General features: G+C 41.0%; 1 protein-coding gene across 1 annotated transcript; it reads right to left on the bottom strand.

Moving 5' to 3' along the window:
• Positions 1 to 4,748: 4,748 nt before the first annotated feature.
• LOC124289910 (epidermal growth factor receptor-like) lies at positions 4,749 to 17,743 on the bottom strand. Its single transcript, XM_046726583.1, has 8 exons — positions 17,635 to 17,743; positions 16,943 to 17,017; positions 11,666 to 11,794; positions 10,974 to 11,048; positions 9,038 to 9,382; positions 8,393 to 8,545; positions 6,025 to 6,131; positions 4,749 to 5,164 (listed from the first exon to the last, which is right to left on the bottom strand). Exons 1-8 carry the CDS (start codon positions 17,741 to 17,743, stop codon positions 4,973 to 4,975), a joined length of 1,185 nt encoding a protein of 394 aa, XP_046582539.1. The 3' UTR covers positions 4,749 to 4,972.
• Positions 17,744 to 20,316: the final 2,573 nt, after the last annotated feature.

The raw sequence follows: 20,316 nt of genomic DNA, 5'->3' as shown, positions 1-20,316 counted from the left end.
AATGACGAAGAATACGTGCACACTCTATATACGTATTATCGTCGGCGACAGCAACCTTTTTATTTACCGTAATATCGTTTCTAGTTTGCAATTATCTAATTAACTGATAAGAACATCCGCTCCGAAATACCAACATCCGGCCTTATACACATTAGAAAATAGTTTTACATGCTCTTAAAAGGTTAACTGATTATATTGTGATGTGAAACGTGAGGGGAATTCATCTCTGAACGAATTATTGAGTTCATCACAATAAGATCATATGTAATTCGGTTATGAATATTTTATTGGCAAAGGAAATATGTTTAGAAGGTGAAATGGTATGTTTTAGGAGTGGAAACAGACATACCGTCACCAGAATGTCACGAGGTAATGGCAGCTTGTTGCAGTGATACATACCTAAAGGGAACCTTTGATTTTCATAATTCGGGGGCGTCACTGTTGGGGGTTATCATGTGTTGAGTGACTTACATTGAAAACCCCACGTTCCCTAACCCCGTCACCTCATGAAATCATTACATCCCATCGTACGGGCATGAGAAACATGGGTCAGACTGACTTGCTTGTGGGTGTGAAAACAGCACAGTTGTTCACGTGTTTTTGTATAGGGTCTGTAAGTCTCGTGAGGCGCTACTTCCGGTATTAAGCTGGTTCCCGGCTCCCTTCGCGCGCTCCAACTTGCGATATGCGAGATGGGGTCCAGCTTACTTCCGGTACCAGATTTCCGGTGACAAGTGTATATTCAAGAACCAGTTCTATGACTTTACTAGACCGGACCAAGTGTTCATTGTTTGTCACTGGGAGTACTAAGGTCTCGCGAAGTGCCGTGGCCTACTTACGGGCCCTATTGGGAGGTACCTGGAGTAACTATTTAATGTTTAGCGAGAGGAGGAGAGGAGAGAATAATTTTTATGATAATCAAGCCCCTGCTTTGCAGAAAACAAACTGAGCTTCCGTTTTTGGTGACAGCTGTCCACAGAATATTTTCATCAGAAAGAAAGTATTTACTGAACACCTGGCCATGTTGGAAATAATATTGAGTTCCTTAACATCAACACCCCCGAAAATTAAATGGCTGCTCCCTCACTGGTATAACGGATGTTATGATATGTCAAAGTGTCTTACTACGGGTTCGAATCCCAGATGGGACTCATCCCAAAATTGTACTATACTCTGTACTTTACAGAGAAAGTGTAATCCAATTTAACTTTGAAGATTTGGGTTCAAATTGATCTTCAATAACCCATGCTTGTCGTAAGAGGCGACTAACGGGGTCGGGTGGTCAGGCTCGCTGACTTGGTTGACGCATGACATTGTAACCCAATGACGTAAATCGATGCTTACGGTGTTGATCACTAGATTGTCTGGTCCAGACTCGAATATTTACGGACTGCAACCGTATAGCTGAAATATTGCTGAATCGCTATACAACAACCAAATCAAAGTGACGTTAAACTCCCCTGGAGATGACGTGTGATAAAAGTTAAAAGAGTGATCAACTGAATCATGTTATTTCATTCAACAGTCGTCAATGGTCCGGCTATATCACGGCCAGCTAGTGGTGGATACCATGAGGGATACGATCACACACTGGTGACCAGCAAATATTGTGAATAATCACCACATGTACATGATCGCTAAACAAAAGAAGAAACAAAAAAAACCAATAATTGGTCAAGTAATAGTTACAGTCCGTTACAGTCATGAATGTTTCCTTGAACGAAGTCGCCAGAGATACAGATAACTTTTAGGGTCATTGAGTTATGTACTCACTTTTGTTCATCTCAATTGGGTATCCTAATTTTGCATTGAGTAACCAAATAAATTGTACTCACCTCACTCAAACTCAGTTGGGTATTTTGCCATTTTCCATTAAATTTGAAAATATAGTAAAGTTTAAATGTTAATGTTCGATATTTATTTTTGATCTGTAATATGAGAAACGATAAGAAAGACTGCAAGTTGTCAAGATCATGTCCTGAAATAGAACCGCTCAGTATACTTCAGTTATTTTATCTATCCACCGGTACGCAAACTATAAATCTTTTTTTGACATTTTAGTGTGTACGCATGTAAGATCACATTTATTGAGTATTTACAAAAATTCAAGCATACTTGTACGCAATAGACTGAATAGAAATTGAGTTTTCACATAAATATTTGCTTAATTTACGCAGATACGCAGCTTATCTGTACCTCTGAAGCCGCTCTTGCGGACTCCTTCCCCACTCGCTGCAATGCGATGGCAAGCTGTGGAAGTGTCTGAGGCTTCTGTTGTGTTGGCGAACTCTTTGTCTATAGACGTGTGAATGTTCACCTTTTCACCATTGAAACTACATGAAATAATTGCTCATAACGCAATAAATTCTTCTAAAAATGGCTTTTCTTCTTTTGAACAGTGTATCATAAAAATATAATTTGGTGTCTGATTGTCCTGAAAGAAATTAAGTCAAACGTCATGTATTATCAAGCATTATTTATTTTTGAAAAAGCAACCATCATTCTCATTTCAAATAACATAAACAAGTTTCGTGAAAATCTCAAGAATAACTTGTTCACATAGTTTTAGTCAGTATCTGTATCAGTATTAAACAATTCAACTTCTCATCGGTCAATACTGTTATTATTATTATTGCGTCTTACAATTTGACAACAGTGAGTTTGAAACCTCACCGGAAGCGATAACCGTCGCGAGTTATCGCCCTTCAAGATATCAATAATTATTAATGAAATCTGTGTAAAAATACAAGCTGTCATTAAAGGAGAATCCGAGCGAAAATAAAACTTTTGATATATTGTAAAGGATATTCTAAAAGTCACCTTCCGTGATTAAAATTCAACAAAAAGTTTGTAAAATAGCAATAAAAACACAAAACGTACTCGTATTTCCGCCTTTTACGGAAACACCCGACAGTTAATGAGCAGAGGGGTTATCACGTGACATGACGTCATATGTGCCTGTTGCTGATGGCTGCCTCTTTTATTTTACCTCACAACTTAACAGTGTCCACGGATTCTGAAGCAGTAAAAGGTGTTCCTGATGTCATTTCTGAAATGGATGTTAGACCGTATCAATACGATCCGATTTTACATCTTGCAAGACAATCTTCCAATGAAGATGAAGAGGAAGAATCAAGCGAAACGGAGGCACCGCTTGTGGTCAAAATAAATTTAAAAATATACCATATCATTTAACAAGAATACTATTTGACAGCAACATGTGATACAGTTCCAACCAGAAAACCCACCCCTATAAGTATATGACCAGTCCCTAACAATTATATTTTTTACAATGTGATTGCAGTGTCAAATGGGTGACTGTTGGGTGTCTGGGATTTAAAAACACAATAATTATGCTTCAGACGGGGGAAAATAGAAATTATCTGCTACAAAAATTACACAGGAGCTTTTTTGTTGAAAAAAAAATTAGGATCCTAGTTCTCATTAATAACGTAGCAAGTCTCCACACAAAATCCCAGCATGGTCGAGCAGAGATAATATTCGCGACGCAGATAAGTTATTCCCTGAAAACTGGTGAATTATAAAATACTTGTCAGGACAATGTATGTTTCCCCAGTGTTTGGTTATGGAAATAATCATGGTACTCGGCCATAGTCTTAGAATGGCATCTTGTCAGCCAATGTGAACACAGAACAACTTTCACGGCACACATTACTGACAAATAGCGAGTCTGATGCCGACGTTCGTAATTGGACAAAATGGAAAACAATGAAAGCAACAATTACTTCATGATTTGCCGTTGTATTCGGCAATGTTTCGGGTAGTCTGCAGCATTTAGGGCTCCAAACCGAAAAGAACGTCATAGCGAAACATTTTCAAGCTCATGTGAAATTTCTTACTGATTTTGATAATATATATCTCATGGGTACCAGTGGAACTGCCCCATCTACAAAATGCCCCAGCAAATTTGGTCATTCATTTTAATTGGGTCAAATGTATTTAAAATGATTAAATATATGCCGTAAATGCATAGTTTTGTCAACTTTGATATTATGTTCTTCATATAAAAGTTATTTAGAAGTAATACTTCTGATAAATGTTCCATCAGTAAACTCATAACTATGTATGTACTTTTATATGAAGAACATAATATCAAAGTTGACAAAACTATGCATTTATGGCCTATATTTAATCATTTTAAATACATTGGGGCATTTTAACTACACCCCTTGGGCAATTTGACCAAAACTCCAGGGCAATTTGCAGCGGGGACAATTCGACTGGCAATCGTACTTGATTAAATTTATGTTAAAAATACCACTGACAGTAAGCTGTAACAGGGAATGATGGTAATTCTTCCTTCTTCAGCCTAGCTTTGGGATTTGTATACCCCATGTGTGCTTGTCTCTTTCATAAGCGTCCGACTCGGAATGATCGGAGCATTTCTCCTGCCTAAGTCTGTCTCTTTACTTGGAAAACGGAAGAAATAGTGGCTTTCCATTTTTCGATGATTCCGTGCATCCACAGGCAACAGAATACACCATCGTACAATTTACAAAAACGACAGAAATAACACGATTTGTATTATTGTTGCGCTTGGTCTTTGGCAATATGGCGGACTCCAGGCACATTTGACGTCACGAGCGGAAAGGTCACGTGGGTTCGAGCGAAATATGCATAATGGCCGAAGCTGAGATTTACAGAAACTGTTTTCGCGATTAAAACATAATTATACATAATTAACTGAAAATTTGGGAATATGTTTCTGATGACTTTATCTTTCACCCAGCAAATTGTTGCAATTCACTCGTATTCTCCTTTAAGTACATGAATTATTCCTATCTGTAAATCATATTCTTACATCATTAATCCATTCTACGATATCAGCCATTCTTTTCAAGATATCATAAATAAGCTTCATCAGATCCATGAATTCCATTGCAGATATCTATGATTACCTCTATTCGAGATATCTTAAATTCATACAGGATACGTTCAGTTCAGGATATCCCTAATTGAATGCAAGATAAATAAGGAAACGGCTGAGTACACTAATATCTGTGATGTCTGTGATATCTGTGATATCTGTGATGTCTCTGATGTCTGCCTCTGTACCAGGGTTCCGTGTACATCTTCTGCCATAGTATGCGTCATGAGGACAATGACTCAGACACCAGCCGTCCAGTTCGAAATCCTTGCACGTCTGGGAGAAACAAAAGGAAGACGAGTGAGTGAGTGAGTGAGTGAGTGAGTGAGTATAGTTTTACGCCACTCTCAGCAATATTCCAGTTATATGGCGGCGGCCTGTAAATAATCGAGCCTGGGCCAGACAATCCAGTGATCAACAGCATGAGCATCGATCTACGCAATTGGGATACGATGACATGTGTCAACTAAGTCAGCGAGCCTGACCACCCCATCCCGTTATTCGCCTCTTATGACAAGCACGGGTTATTGAAGATCAATTCTACACACAAACATAACCGAATCCAGATTCTGAGAAATACATTACATGCTTCACGAAGCGTTTCACCTTATACTGGATCCGTGACCACCTTGAACCACACAATACTTCTAATGCGTCTAATCTGTACTAGTTCTATAACAGCTAAAAGACATGATATTACTTCATATTGCTTCTGTGGCCATTTCCGACAAATGCCTTTTTATCTTGGTTCTGTGACAATGCCTATATGGAATGCCTACATAGAGTCGTAAGAAGGTCACGGGGCGAGACCTTACGTTGTTTAGTACTTCCGGTGACAGACAACGTTTTATACCTTTTCGAATGGTCTCGTGGTTGTCGTTTGACAGTAGGGAACCGATAATCCTTGCATGAATAACAAATTTCCGATCTAACCATCGCCAAGTTAAGACTGTCAACAGCTGTGACAGCCAAGCATGGTTGTAGACTTGTTCCGTTCTGGTAAAGTCATATTTGGCGGTCGCGCAATTTTGAACCAGAACTGTTTTTTGAATATACGCTTGTCACCGGAAATCTGGAAATCGACTTACATGCCCTATATATTGGTTCTGTGACCAGTGACATCCCCAGGGTCTTACCTCACACTGGTTGGGGGATGGTCCCCAGCACCCCCCGGCGCACTGATGGTGACAGCATCCCGCTCCGTACCAGTAGCATCTCTGAGGGCAGCGAGAGGGACACACATCTACAAACACGACAGTTTTGTGAACGTCAAACTATCAGATACTGTGATTCTTCGTGTTACAAGATCTATGACCGATGCTCCAAGATTTCTGTCGGATTGAGTTTTGAACGTTGCGATATAATTATGTCAATTGAATTTGTAAATGTTAATGAACGTATTTGTTGGTGACGACAGGACAGGTGTGCGCGTGCGTGTGCGTATGCGTGTTGGTGTGTGTGTTGATTGTATGCAAAGTATCCAAAACACTATTGTATATTCATTATTCATACACGTCAAGTATGATTGTAAGTACGAAACATCCTCTGGAATACATGTAACACTGAATAAAAAAACAACAGCATCATAACACTTGAAATGCAATAATAATATACTAGCCACATAAAGAAACTGTGCACACAGAAAATTCCTTCAGAATTGGAATACAACACAGAAAAGACGACGTGATGTAGACACTTTATAAGCTGAAGTATAGGGCCTCAACAACATGTCAAAAGAACATGAACAATATCCGTAACGATGACGTCAGAAGTTCAAAATTGAGTCGGGGGTCACACGTCGAAGTCACAAAGTCAATAAAAGGTATGACCATCATGCGCGTGTAGCACAGCAGTGCATCGACGACGCATAGAGGGTACCAAATTTTCCAAATGAAGGCCTGGGGAATGGTTTTGGACGTGGTAACTGCCGTCTGGAACCTGTGTCTGATATGAGTCACCCATCACTCCTGTCTTGGCGTCGTTACTCGGGGACGCCCAGAACGTGGGTGGTCGGCGACGTCATTACTGTTTCCCTAACGGCTGACCAATGCAGATATCGTGTTACGATGGCATTGGACATGTGCTGCCACCTGTTGTTGGCTCATGCCTGCTCGAACCATTCCAATGGCTTCATGACGTTGAGCACATGTTAATCTTGGCATGATGTGCATGTGACTTTTCATGTGAATTTGTGAACGTTTGAATGACCAAAGATCAAGCTTTCGACAGTGACATCAATTTCTGAGTTTCACATGTTGTGTGCAGCTGCACAGGCTGCGCGTGCAGTAACACATTGCAAGTCCATAGGCCACCATCAATGACGTCACGTCGCCTGGCACCTGCATGAGCGTTTGATTGTCTCCAATACTTGCTATGTTCACACCTTTATTTATGCATAAAGACGCTGGCTGCCTATCTTTATATTTTCTGTGTGCACAGTTTCTTTATGTGGCCAGTATACGTGCAGAACTTATTTTGCAAACCTTTATAAACTTCTGGCAAAAAGTTTTGCATTTTTGTGTTTTCCAGTAATTTACCCTATAATATTCATGCAGTACAAGGATTCATTTATTTTTACTGCATGTTTTACGGTAAAAAGCTGACAACAGGATTCCGATATTGTTCTTAAAAGTATGGGACGATGTTGCATTTGCTCAAATAATATATCAGATCAGAACAGTATTACTAGGGTAAAAATGAAAGAAAAAAAAAAAAAAAAAAAAATTCAAAAAAATTCACAAGATCCCACAAAGGAGACATCATCACAGACAGATCATGATCATCACACTACACAACGGTGAATGTTTGGTTGTTTGTTGTTTGACGCCGCACTCAGCAATATTCCCGCTATACGGCGGCGGTCTGTAAATAATCGAGCCTGGACCAGGCAATCCAGTGATAAACAGCATGAGCATCGACCTGCGCAATTGGGAACCGATGACATGTGTCAACAAAGTCAGCGAGCCTGACCACCCGATCCTCAAGTGGCCCGATCCCGTTACTCGCCTATTATTACAAGCATGGGTTGTTGAGGACCACTTATAATCCGTTCTTCACGGGTTAATGGTGTAGGTATACATGCTATTAGACCGTCACTATTACATTTTCACCATCCTGGTAACATGTTAATAATAGTACATCGATGCATGTGTAAATGTCAAAGGTTGAAGTCGTGACAGATATCACAATATTGAGCAATGACCGTATATTATGTGCTATTGTCATATATATATATATATATTCCCAATCACGGCTAATAAATAATAGAAACTACGTAAAGTCTGAACCGAGTAACGACAAAATATATCGAAGTTTCGTAAAAATAAACGAAAGAAAAAATAACTAGAAATTTTGGTGTAATCCCTCCATTATAATCATGCTCCAAGTTTCGAAAAACACACAAATGAAAAAAAAAAAATAAAAAAAGAAATAACTAGAAATTTCGCCAAAATAATGCTACCAAAGTGGTAACATAAGGCTTCAGTAATCTATTCTATCCCTTACCATAATGCCAGGCGACGGGAGGTTCATTCTCGATGGTGACAGTCCCGGGATGCCTGCTTTCCCTGCCTCCGACGATCTGGTCCCAGTCTCTTGTTATCTCTACCCGAATGTCCGGTAGGTTTTGAAGAAAGATAACCTTTCCGTTTGTAATCTCTGTGAAGTAAGACGATATCTCAACACGACGTCAGCAGCATTCTATCATTATAGCGTGTGAAGCCCATTTCTGATGTCTCCCAGCGTGATGTTGCTGGAATATTGCTAAAAGCGGCGTAAAAACATACTGACTCACTCACACACTAATTAAAATAGAAGGATGGAAGCTTCACACTGGAATTGTGATCTTGTGAACACCCATGAAGCGACCTGACCCATCCTTTCCATTGTATAGTTGTAACAGTCAGCCCATCCCGTAACTGTCAGACCACCCCATCATGTGACACCTTCACTGACCCATCCTTGCCGTTCTATGGCTGTAACAGTAAGCCCATCCCGTACCTATAAGCCCACCCCGTCACCTTCACTGACAACGCGACTGTGCCGCGGATACTGGGCGTCATATTTCAGTGTCATAGCGTAGGACGAAACGTAGCTTGAACATCACACCTTATTACTGTTTCAAGAACCCTACAGAAAGCTTCGATTTACCTTTCAACCGGGGAAGTCGTACTGCCGTAAAGTTAGTAAGCAGCACAGCCAGCCCATAGTGGTCGCCAACAAACGCAAATGTCGTGTTTCCCCTGATCACTTCCAGTCTCGGCAGGTTCAGCTCAAAGTGTCCATCAACAAGCGCGATCAGTACGTAACCTCGGACGTACCGTATGTTACGTAGGAAGTTTAGGTCGTAGGTGATGTTGTCGTCGCTAAGAAACGTGATGATGAGGTTGCCGTCCACGTAGGTACAGTTGGTGTATGTCTGTATCATATCCCTGTACCACCAGCTCGGAGAGCCAGATGTAGACAGCCCCATGGATGATCGTTGGCCGGAACACACTGCAAGGAGCGGTATAGTAATGGTTGAGTGTGCTTTATGTAATACTATTAATAAACATAAGGGCCTGATGATGTACGCCTCTCCGTGGTGGGCCTAGATAGGGGAATTTTATTCCCTCAACTAAACGTACATCACCCAGTTAGGGTGAATCCCCCGAAGCTCGTTTTTCCTGGGTTACAAACGGACAAGAAGAATTCGATCTTTCACTTCCGCAGCCCAGTCTCTCTCTTCTTCTTCCTCAGTTGCAGATTTTCCCGAAAATCCTGTTTTCATTTTGTTTAACTCTACTGATCAGGACATTTGCGATTTACATTTGGAAAAACGGTGGCCAATTAAACAACTAAACGTCTCTTTTCACCCAAATGAAATTGGAAAACCAGTTTCTAGTAAAACTTAATGAAACTAGAAGAAACATTTCCTGGATTGAGCTGTGCCTTAAAATAAGATCGTCAGGGAATCCAATGTCTAAAAGGCAAATGTCAATTTGGAGGAATTTAAAATTACAATACAAGACAACGAAAGAAAAGGGACTTCTCCAAATTGTCGATTCATTTAAGGCAAAATTGAAGGTTTGGACTCAAAGAAAAAGAAGAAAAATGGGAAAAGAAGAACACATTTCTAAACAAAATAACGTTTTTAGAAACAATGAAAAGCATTTTACACGCAACTCAAAACAACGGGTGATGGTGGAGATGATAAACAGCCTCCCATACATGCCAATGAAAGGTTCTGGAAATAGTTGTGGTCTGTACACGGCGACTGTAACCTTGAGGCACCATGGGCCCATGATTACAATCATGCAATGCATGAGAAAATAACTAAGTGGTTTGTCTGTTACATCTCACCAGATTGTCTGAAAAGTGTTATCAAAAAGTCCAAATCTAATACAGCTCCTGGGCCTGATGGTATTCGAAGCCGGTATTGGGACTGTTCCCCTGTGTCCAAACATCATTACTTCCCTGTTTCAATTCTCTCGTAGACTCAGGTGATGTTCCTCCATGGTTCTGCAAAGGTCGCACAATACTCCTTCCCCAAAAAGGAGACTTGACTGATCCCAAAATCTTCCGCCCTATCACACGTTTGAATACACAATATAAAATATTCACAGGGTGTTTGATAAACCTCATCTCATCTTACTGCTCTTCTGATGACATAATTCATAGACAGCAGAAGGGAGCGAGAAAGGGATGTTGGGGGTGCAAGGATCAACTTCTTGTACTAAATATGATTTTGGAAGAGGCTAAAACATATCACCGCAACCTCTCCAGTGCTGGATTGACTGGTCCTGGTCGGCTCAACTTTACATGTACTCACAAGAGCAGGTGCAGACTCGGAATCTATTCCAATCAGAAGGGGAATATTCCAGGGGAATTCCTTTTGTCCTTTGTTTTTTTGCTTGTCGTTAAATCCTTTGAGTTTTCTGTAAAGAGGGGGGTTACCATCCTGGGCCCCGTTCCTGAAAGCGATCGTAGCGCTAAGGTGATCGTAACTCCAATACTCTAAAATAGACTTACGACTGTCGTAGCGCTACGATCGCTTTGAGGAACGGGACCCTGGAGCCCCTTAGCACAAATCCCAAACACCGTTTACTCATGTCCTTTACATGCATGACATCGAGCTCCTTGTCAAAGGCGATACCAACTTGAAAGAACAGGTTCTCCTTGTCTGATGATATTGGCATGACATTTAAACTCAACAAATGTAATATTCTTCATTTGAAACATGGCAAGGTAACTAATGATGGACTGGTCAAGTTATAATGGGAAGGAGAGGGATGCAAGTTCGAGACAAGCTCTAGAATGCCCAGATTCAAGACACTTCGGGCCGAGTATAATAGTCGCTTAAAGAAAATTCGGAGCTCAGAGCTAAACGCTCGAAACAAGGTTAAACCCAACATGCCTTTGCTGTGCCAGTTCTTTCCTATTCCTTTGGAGTAGTTGTTTGGACAAAACAAGATATCCAGAGTCTTGACCGTCTGACCAGAAGGATCATGTCTGATAACAGAGCCCAACACCCTCGTTCCTCTCTCAATCGTTTATATATACCAATCAATTCTAGAGGTCGGGGTTTGATTAATGTGGAGGCTCTTCATGATAGAATTTTATTGTGTACTTTTGCACATATTTATTTATCGGATGATCCTCATGATGAAAACAAGGAATTCCACAGATATTTTAAGCGTGCCAAGGTTGTTGGACAAAATCTGAAATTTGACATTGATTTTGTTGATGTTGCAGAATTGATGGACTGTAAAACAAAACTCACTCACTAGATGCTCATACCTGTATCATTCTCTGTGATGCCCGTGTCAGGGATGTCGTTCGATACCACCGCCACACCGTCAGCCCTCGTCGTAAACAACGCCAACACCACCAATGTAAGAAGCATCATCGTGAGGTACTCTGCGAACACTGCAATGACGAAGAATACTTGCACACTCTATATACGTATTATCGTCGGCGACAGCACCCTTTTTATTCACTGTAATATCGTTTCGAGTTTGCAATTGTCTTATTAACTGATAAGAACATCCGCTCCGAAATACCAACATCCGGCCTTACACACATTAAAAATAGTTGTACATGCTCTTAAAAGGTTAACTGATTACATTTTGATGTGAAACGTGAGGGGAATTCTTCTCTGAACGAATTATTGATAACTTGCGATATGCGAGACGGGGCCCAGCTTACTTCCGGTACCAGATTTTCGGTGACAAGTGTATATTCAAGAACCAGTTCTGGTTCCAAATTGAGCGACCGCCAAATATGACTTTACTAGACCGGACGAAGTATACGTTGTTTGTCACTGGGAGTACTAAGGTCTCGCGAAGTGGCGTGACCTACTTACAGGCCCTATGGGGAGCTACCTGGAGTAACTATTTTATGTTCAGCGGTAGGAGAGGAGGACATTTTTTTTGATCATCAAGCCCATGCTTTTACAGAAAAATAACTGAGCTTCCTTTTGTTGGTGACAGCTGTCCACAGAATATTTTCATCAGAAAGAAAGTATTTACTGAACACCTGGCCATGTTGGAAATAATATTGAGTTCCTTAACATCAACACCCCCGAAAATTAAATGGTTGCTCCCTCACTGGTATAACGGATGTTATGATATGTCATAGTGTCTTACTACGGGTTCGAATCCCATATGGGACTCATCCCAAAATTGTACTATACTCTGTACTTTACAGAGAAAGTGTAATCCAATTTCATCTTGAAGACCCTGGTTAGAATTGGTCTTCAGCAACCCGTGCTTGACGTAAAAGGCGACTAACGGGATCGGGTGGTCAGGCTCGCTAACTTGGTTGACGCATGGCATTGTCACCCAATTGCATAAATCGATGCTCATGCTGCTGATCACTAGATTGTCTGGTCCATACTCGATTGCATACCGACCGCCAACGTATAGCTGGAATATTGCTGACTCGCTAAACAACAAGCAAATCAACGTGACGTTAAACTCCCCTGGAGATGACGTGTTACAAAGGTTAAAAGAGTGAGCAGCTAAAAGGAGGGTTATTTCATTCAACAGTCGGCAATGGTCCGGCTATATCATGACACACTGGTGGCAAGCTACTGGTGGTGGATAGCATGATAGCATGGGATACGATCACACACTGGTGACACACTGGTGGTGGATAGCATGAGGGATACGATCTCACACTGGTGACCAGGAAATACATTGAATAACCACCACATGTACATTATCGCTAAAACAAACAAACAACGAACAAACAAACATCACTACACCTACCACACGATGTACATCAATCAAGTAAATGTCAATGTTCTTTCATCTATAATGTTAAAACATCTACCATACAATCAGACAGTAATACCTACCTATACCAACACCCAGCAATGAGTGAGACGATGACGAACACAAATCTACTTACGTATTAGGGTGTCAAGGCAGGATTGCATGATCACGTGGGATCTTGACCGGTTTAATGAAATCTGGGGGTGGATATGCGTGCCGTGTGTTCTATTATGCACATTCATGACTCGTGCACAAATACGTGATTTGGTCACAGCCAGGTAAGTTAATATAACAGTCCCAGTTGCATAAAGGTTGGAACAAATGGCAATAGTTGGTCAAGGAATGCTTATAAAGTCTGTTGCACTCCTGAATGTTTCCTTGAACTATAACATTGCACTTAAAACATTAACCGATAGTTTTATGTTAAGTATTTTTAAGTGTTTTCATTTACGTTTTCAATTTGTTTTAACAAATGACAATAGTTGCTCAAGTGCTGCTTATTTAAGTCTGTGTTAAGTCCTTGCACTTAAAACCGTAACTGATAGAAGCGGCTTCTTTGAGTGTTTTCATTTACATTTTTAATTTGTTTTGACACTGTTATTGTCTGGCTTCCACGCGATTACTTACAAAAGGTTTGTGTAGTAGATCCAGAAAAGGTGCACATAGGAAATTGACATATACACTGGAACTAAATGTGTACACAAATATAGATGTAAATGATTAGTGAATTGAACACATGCATGTGTCACGTTTCGTGACGTCAGTGGTATGGTCATGGCACGTGCAACACGTTTGTGCATGTGCAACTCTGTAAAATGGTGTAGCACCCGACTGTTAACAATGTGTAGTCAATTTGGTGGGGTTAAGTGGGTGACGCCTTTGAAAAACTTAAACGGTTAATGAACCGCACATCATGGCACAACTCACGGCTGCACAACATCTTGATGCTGTTGGCATGGTCCGTTGGGATGGTCCACTGCCGCCACGGAAACACCATTTCAGCACAGTTGAAACGTTATCAGAACAACAATGAAGTTGCCGACGACCACAGGTTACAACACCAAGACAGGACAAAGGTGGCCCATCTCAAGCACATGTTCCTGACTCCAGTGACCACTGTTCGGAACACAACGACGTCGTCCCGCCATACTACCTATCAAGAAAACCGTCTAAGGCTGTGCTGAAATCATGTCGGTCAAAATCTGTTGTGGCGGAGGACTGGTTTTACAGACAAGTCCAGAGTTAACAAGCCATTTCACAAACCTTTTATTCCCACGTGATAGACTATCTGCACTACTACACACTATGGTGGTGCGTGAACCTGTGCAAAGAGGTCACGAATCAGTTGCAGTTAGGCAACTTTGATCGCGGAGAGTCCTTGAATGGAGCGTGTTTTGCAGCTTGACTCCTGAGAGTTTCTAGGACTTCTGTCCTTCCCCACAACGTAGCACATGTAATACATTTGGTCTCACCTTAGGCAAGTGAGTTTGATCAAAACTGCCCCTTTTTACCCAGCAGAAAATGGGTACCCGGTGAAATAGTCATGTTACTATAACCTTCTAGCGCCTCAAACTGTCTGCGCTATGAGCATGCTGTCTGTGTGAATTTAGCGCAGTATAAATGGACTAATTATTATTATTTTTATTACTATTCTCGCTGCTCGCGATGGGCATAGTTGCTGAACCCCGGCCCCGCATCTGTACTCTCAATGTCATGGACAATAAACATGCTCTTTTGATGTCTTCTTATCCAACTATTAAAGGTTACATGTAAACTTTTCATTGTTGTTCAAACTTCGAAAGAACTAACAATGCACTTTTTTTTTCGTAACTTGAACATTGCCGAGTGCAGCTTTTATCAGCACACAAATAGACAAACAAACAATGGTTCAAGGAAAGCAAGGGAAGAAAAATTTATGGATGTCAACTTCTTTATTGTAAATAACACAATCAGGTGATGAAAGAGCAAGCATACGCTCTGAAACGAAGTGTTATTCACAATTATTGACATCCATAAATCTTGCTTTCCTTATGCTTTCCACTTCTAAATGCCCTTCAAAGATCTAAAGAATGGTTTGGTGTCATCACTGATTTCAGTGGCCCATTGACATAGTTTTACAGCTACTTTGCCCTTTACACCAAATGGAATCTGTTTCTGGGGATAGTTAAGGCTGGGTATGGTTCTGCACAATTCACAATGCTCAACAATATACGTGGCTTTATGTACCGCCCACAATGATGACGCTTGAAAATTGCTTGGCGTGACGTCACACATTAATCCCTCATTCACTTCACCTATATACGAATAAAGTAATTCTAGTTTGTGCCAACAGTGAACTTTTGTTCGCTTGTTATTTTACTTCGCAGTTGTCAGAATTATCAGATGTACATCACGGCGGCCTTTAAATATAGAATTAGGACTGTTTATATAGGACATATCAACTCCGACTAAAGGCGTAACTAAACATTTAAAGCAGCGAAGCCTGTCTAATTTCGACACAGTCACACCGGATACTCAGCCTTCCGGATGATACGCTTAGGGCTTGTTTGTTTGGTTTTCTTCTTTCAAATTTTATTCATCACCCACTTACAAGTTTGCTACACTTGTGTTTATACATATAAAAACACTTATATGCATATACGCTTATGTGCGCGTGTACATACATACAGTAAAACACCTTTATAACGAACTCTAAGGGACCACTGAAATTAGTTCGTTGTATCTATAGTTCGCTATTCACTTTTTATATGGTAATATCAGGTTTATTCGGGACTTTTAAAACAGTTCGCTATAGCCGTCAGTTCGTTATATCCGTGTTCGTTATAAAAGTATTCTAAAACAAAATAACCTTTTCAGAAACAATGAGAAGCATTTTACACGCAACTCAAAACAACGGGTGATGGTGGAGATGATAAACAGCCTCCCATACATGCCAATGAAAGGTTCTGGAAATAGTTGTGGTCTGTACACGGCGACTGTAACCTTGAGGCACCATGGGCCCATGATTACAATCATGCAATGCATGAGAAAATAACTAAGTCGTTTGTCTGTTACATCTCACCAAATTGCCTGAAAAGTGTTATCAAAAAGTCTAAATCTAATACAGCTCCTGGGCCTGATGGCATTCGAAGCCGGTATTGGGACTGTTCCCCTGTGTCCAAACATCATTACTTCCCTGTTTCAATTCTCTCGTAGACTCAGGTGATGTTCCTCCGTGGTTCTGCAAAGGTCGCACAATACTCCTTCCCAAAAAAGGAGACTTGACTGATCCCAAAATCTTCCGCCCTATCACACGTTTGAATACACAATATAAAATATTCACAGGGTGTTTGATAAACCTCATCTCATCTTACTGCTCTTCTGATGACATAATTCATAGAGCAGAAGGGAGCGAGAAAGGGATGTTGGGGGTGCAAGGATCAACTTCTTGTACTAAATATGATTTTTGAAGAGGCTAAAACATATCACCGCAACCTCTCCAGTGCTGGATTGACTGGTCCTGGTCGGCTCAACTTTACATGTACTCACAAGAGCAGGTGCAGACTCAGAATCTATTCCAATCAGAAGGGGAATATTCCAGGGGAATTCCTTTGTCCTTTGTTTTTGCTTGTCTTTAAATCCTTTGAGTTTTCTGTAAAGAGGGGTTACCATCCTGGGCCCCGTTCCTGAAAGCGATCGTAGCGCTAAGGTGATCGTAACTCCAATACTCTAAAATAGACTTACGACTGTCGTAGCGCTACGATCGCTTTGAGGAACGGGACCCTGGACCCCCTTAGCACAAATCCCAAACACCGTTTACTCATGTCCTTTACATGCATGACATCGAGCTCCTTGTCAAAGGCGATACCAACTTGAAAGAACAGGTTCTCCTTGTCTGATGATATTGGCATGGCATTTAAACTCAACAAATGTAATATTCTTCATTTGAAACATGGCAAGGTAACTAATGATGGACTGGTCAAGTTATAATGGGAAGGAGAGGGATGCAAGTTCGAGACAAGCTCTAGAATGCCCAGATTCAAGACACTTCGGGCCGAGTATAATAGTCGCTTAAAGAAAATTCGGAGCTCAGAGCTAAACGCTCGAAACAAGGTTAAACCCAACATGCCTTTGCTGTGCCAGTTCTTTCCTATTCCTTTGGAGTAGTTGTTTGGACAAAACAAGATATCCAGAGTCTTGACCGTCTGACCAGAAGGATCATGTCTGATAACAGAGCCCAACACCCTCGTTCCTCTCTCAATCGTTTATATATACCAATCAATTCTAGAGGTCGGGGTTTGATTAATGTGGAGGCTCTTCATGATAGAATTTTATTGTGTACTTTTGCACATATTTATTTATCGGATGATCCTCATGATGAAAACAAGGAATTCCACAGATATTTTAAGCGTGCCAAGGTTGTTGGACAAAATCTGAAATTTGACATTGATTTTGTTGATGTTGCAGAATTGATGGACTGTAAAACAAAACTCACTCACTAGATGCTCATACCTGTATCATTCTCTGTGATGCCCGTGTCAGGGATGTCGTTCGATACCACCGCCACACCGTCAGCCCTCGTCGTAAACAACGCCAACACCACCAATGTAAGAAGCATCATCGTGAGGTACTCTGCGAACACTGCAATGACGAAGAATACTTGCACACTCTATATACGTATTATCGTCGGCGACAGCACCCTTTTTATTCACTGTAATATCGTTTCGAGTTTGCAATTGTCTTATTAACTGATAAGAACATCCGCTCCGAAATACCAACATCCGGCCTTACACACATTAAAAAATAGTTGTACATGCTCTTAAAAGGTTAACTTATTACATTTTGATGTGAAACGTGAGGGGAATTCTTCTCTGAACGAATTATTGATAACTTGCGATATGCGAGACGGGGCCCAGCTTACTTCCGGTACCAGGTATTCGGTGACAAGTGTATATTCAAGAACCAGTTCTGGTTCCAAATTGAGCGACCGCCAAATATGACTTTACTAGACCGGACGAAGTATACGTTGTTTGTCACTGGGAGTACTAAGGTCTCGCGAAGTGGCGTGACCTACTTACAGGCCCTATGGGGAGCTACCTGGAGTAACTATTTTATGTTCAGCGGTAGGAGAGGAGGACATTTTTTTTGATCATCAAGCCCATGCTTTTACAGAAAAATATCTGAGCTTCCTTTTTTGTTGGTGACAGCTGTCCACAGAATATTTTCATCAGAAAGAAAGTATTTACTGAACACCTGGCCATGTTGGAAATAATATTGAGTTCCTTAACATCAACACCCCGAAAATTAAATGGTTGCTCCCTCACTGGTATAACGGATGTTATAATATGTCATAGTGTCTTACTACGGGTTCGAATCCCAGATGGGACTCATCCCAAAATTGTACTATACTCTGTACTTTACAGAGAAAGTGTAATCCAATTTCATCTTGAAGACCCTGGTTAGAATTGGTCTTCAGCAACCCGTGCTTGACGTAAAAGGCGACTAACGGGATCGGGTGGTCAGGCTCGCTAACTTGGTTGACGCATGGCATTGTCACCCAATTGCATAAATCGATGCTCATGCTGCTGATCACTAGATTGTCTGGTCCAGACTCGATTGCCTACAGACCGCCAACGTATAGCTGGAATATTGCTGACTCGCTAAACAACAAGCCCATCAACGTGACGTTAAACCAAACTCCCCTGGAGATGACGTGTTACAAAAGTTAAAAGAGTGAGCAACAGAATGATGTTATTTCATTCAACAGTCGGCAATGGTCCGGCTATATCACGGCAAGCTAGTGGTGGATAGCATGAGGGATACGATCACACACTGGTGATGGATAGCATGAGGGATACGATCTCACACTGGTGACCAGGAAATACATTGAATAACCACCACATGTACATTATCGCTAAAACAAACAAACAACGAACAAACACACATCACTACACCTACCACACGATGTACATCAATAAAGTAAATGTCAATGTTCTTTCATCTATAATGTTAAAACATCTACCATAAAATCAGACAGTAATACCTACCTATACCAACACCCAGCAATGAGTGAGACGATGACGAACACAAATCTACTTATGTATCAGAGTGTCCATGCAGGACTTGCATGGTCACGTGGGATCTTGACGGGTTTAATGAAATCTGGGGGTGGATATGCGTGCCGTGTGTTTTATTATGCACATTCATGACTCGTGCACAAATACGTGATTTGGTCACAGCCAGGTAAGTTAATATAACAGTCCCAGTTGCATAAAGGTTGGAACAAATGGCAATAGTTGGTCAAGTAATGCTTATAAAGTCTGTTGCACTCCTGAATGTTTCATTGAACTATAACATTGCACTTTAAAACATTAACCGATAGTTTTATGTTAAGCATTTTAAGTGTTTTCATTTACGTTTTCAATTTGTTTTAACACTTTACTATCTCGTTGGAACAAATGACAATAGTTGCTCAAGTGCTGCTTATTTAAGTCTGTGTTTTCTTGCACTTAAAACCTTAACTGATAGAAGCGGCTTCTTTGAGTGTTTTCATTTACATTTTTAATTTGTTTTGACACTGTTATTGTCTGGCTTCCACGCGATTACTTACAAAAGGTTTGTGTAGTAGATCCAGAAAAGGTGCACATAGGAAATTGACATATACACTGGAACTAAATGTGTACACAAATATAGATGTAAATGATTAGTGAATTGAACACATGCATGTGTCACGTTTCGTGACGCCAGTGGTATGGTCATGGCACGTGCAACACGTTTGTGCATGTGCAACTCTGTAAACTGGTGTAGCACCCGACTGTTAACAATGTGTAGTCAATTTGGTGAGGTTAAGTGGGTGACGCCTTTGAAAAACTTAAACGGTTAATGAACCGCACATCATGGCACAACTCACGGCTGCACAACATCTTGATGCTGTTGGGATGGTCCGTTGGGATGGTCCACTGCCGCCACGGACCAGCACAGTTGAAACGTTATCAGAACAACAATGAAGTTGCCGACGTCCACGGGTTACAACACCAAGACAGGACAAAGGTGGCCCATCTCAAGCACATGTTCCTGACTCCAGTGACCACTGTTCGGAACACAACGACGTCGTCCCGCCATACGACCTATCGAGAAAACCGTCTAAGGCTGTGCTGAAATCATGTCGGTCAAAATCTGTTATGGCGGAGGACT

Source organism: Haliotis rubra, unplaced genomic scaffold, assembly GCF_003918875.1.
Source record: "Haliotis rubra isolate DU_JTF1 unplaced genomic scaffold, ASM391887v1 Scf451, whole genome shotgun sequence".
Lineage (NCBI taxonomy): Eukaryota > Metazoa > Mollusca > Gastropoda > Lepetellida > Haliotidae > Haliotis > Haliotis rubra.
Note: the sequence above shows the minus strand (reverse complement) of the source record. Positions and strands in the feature narration are given on the sequence as shown.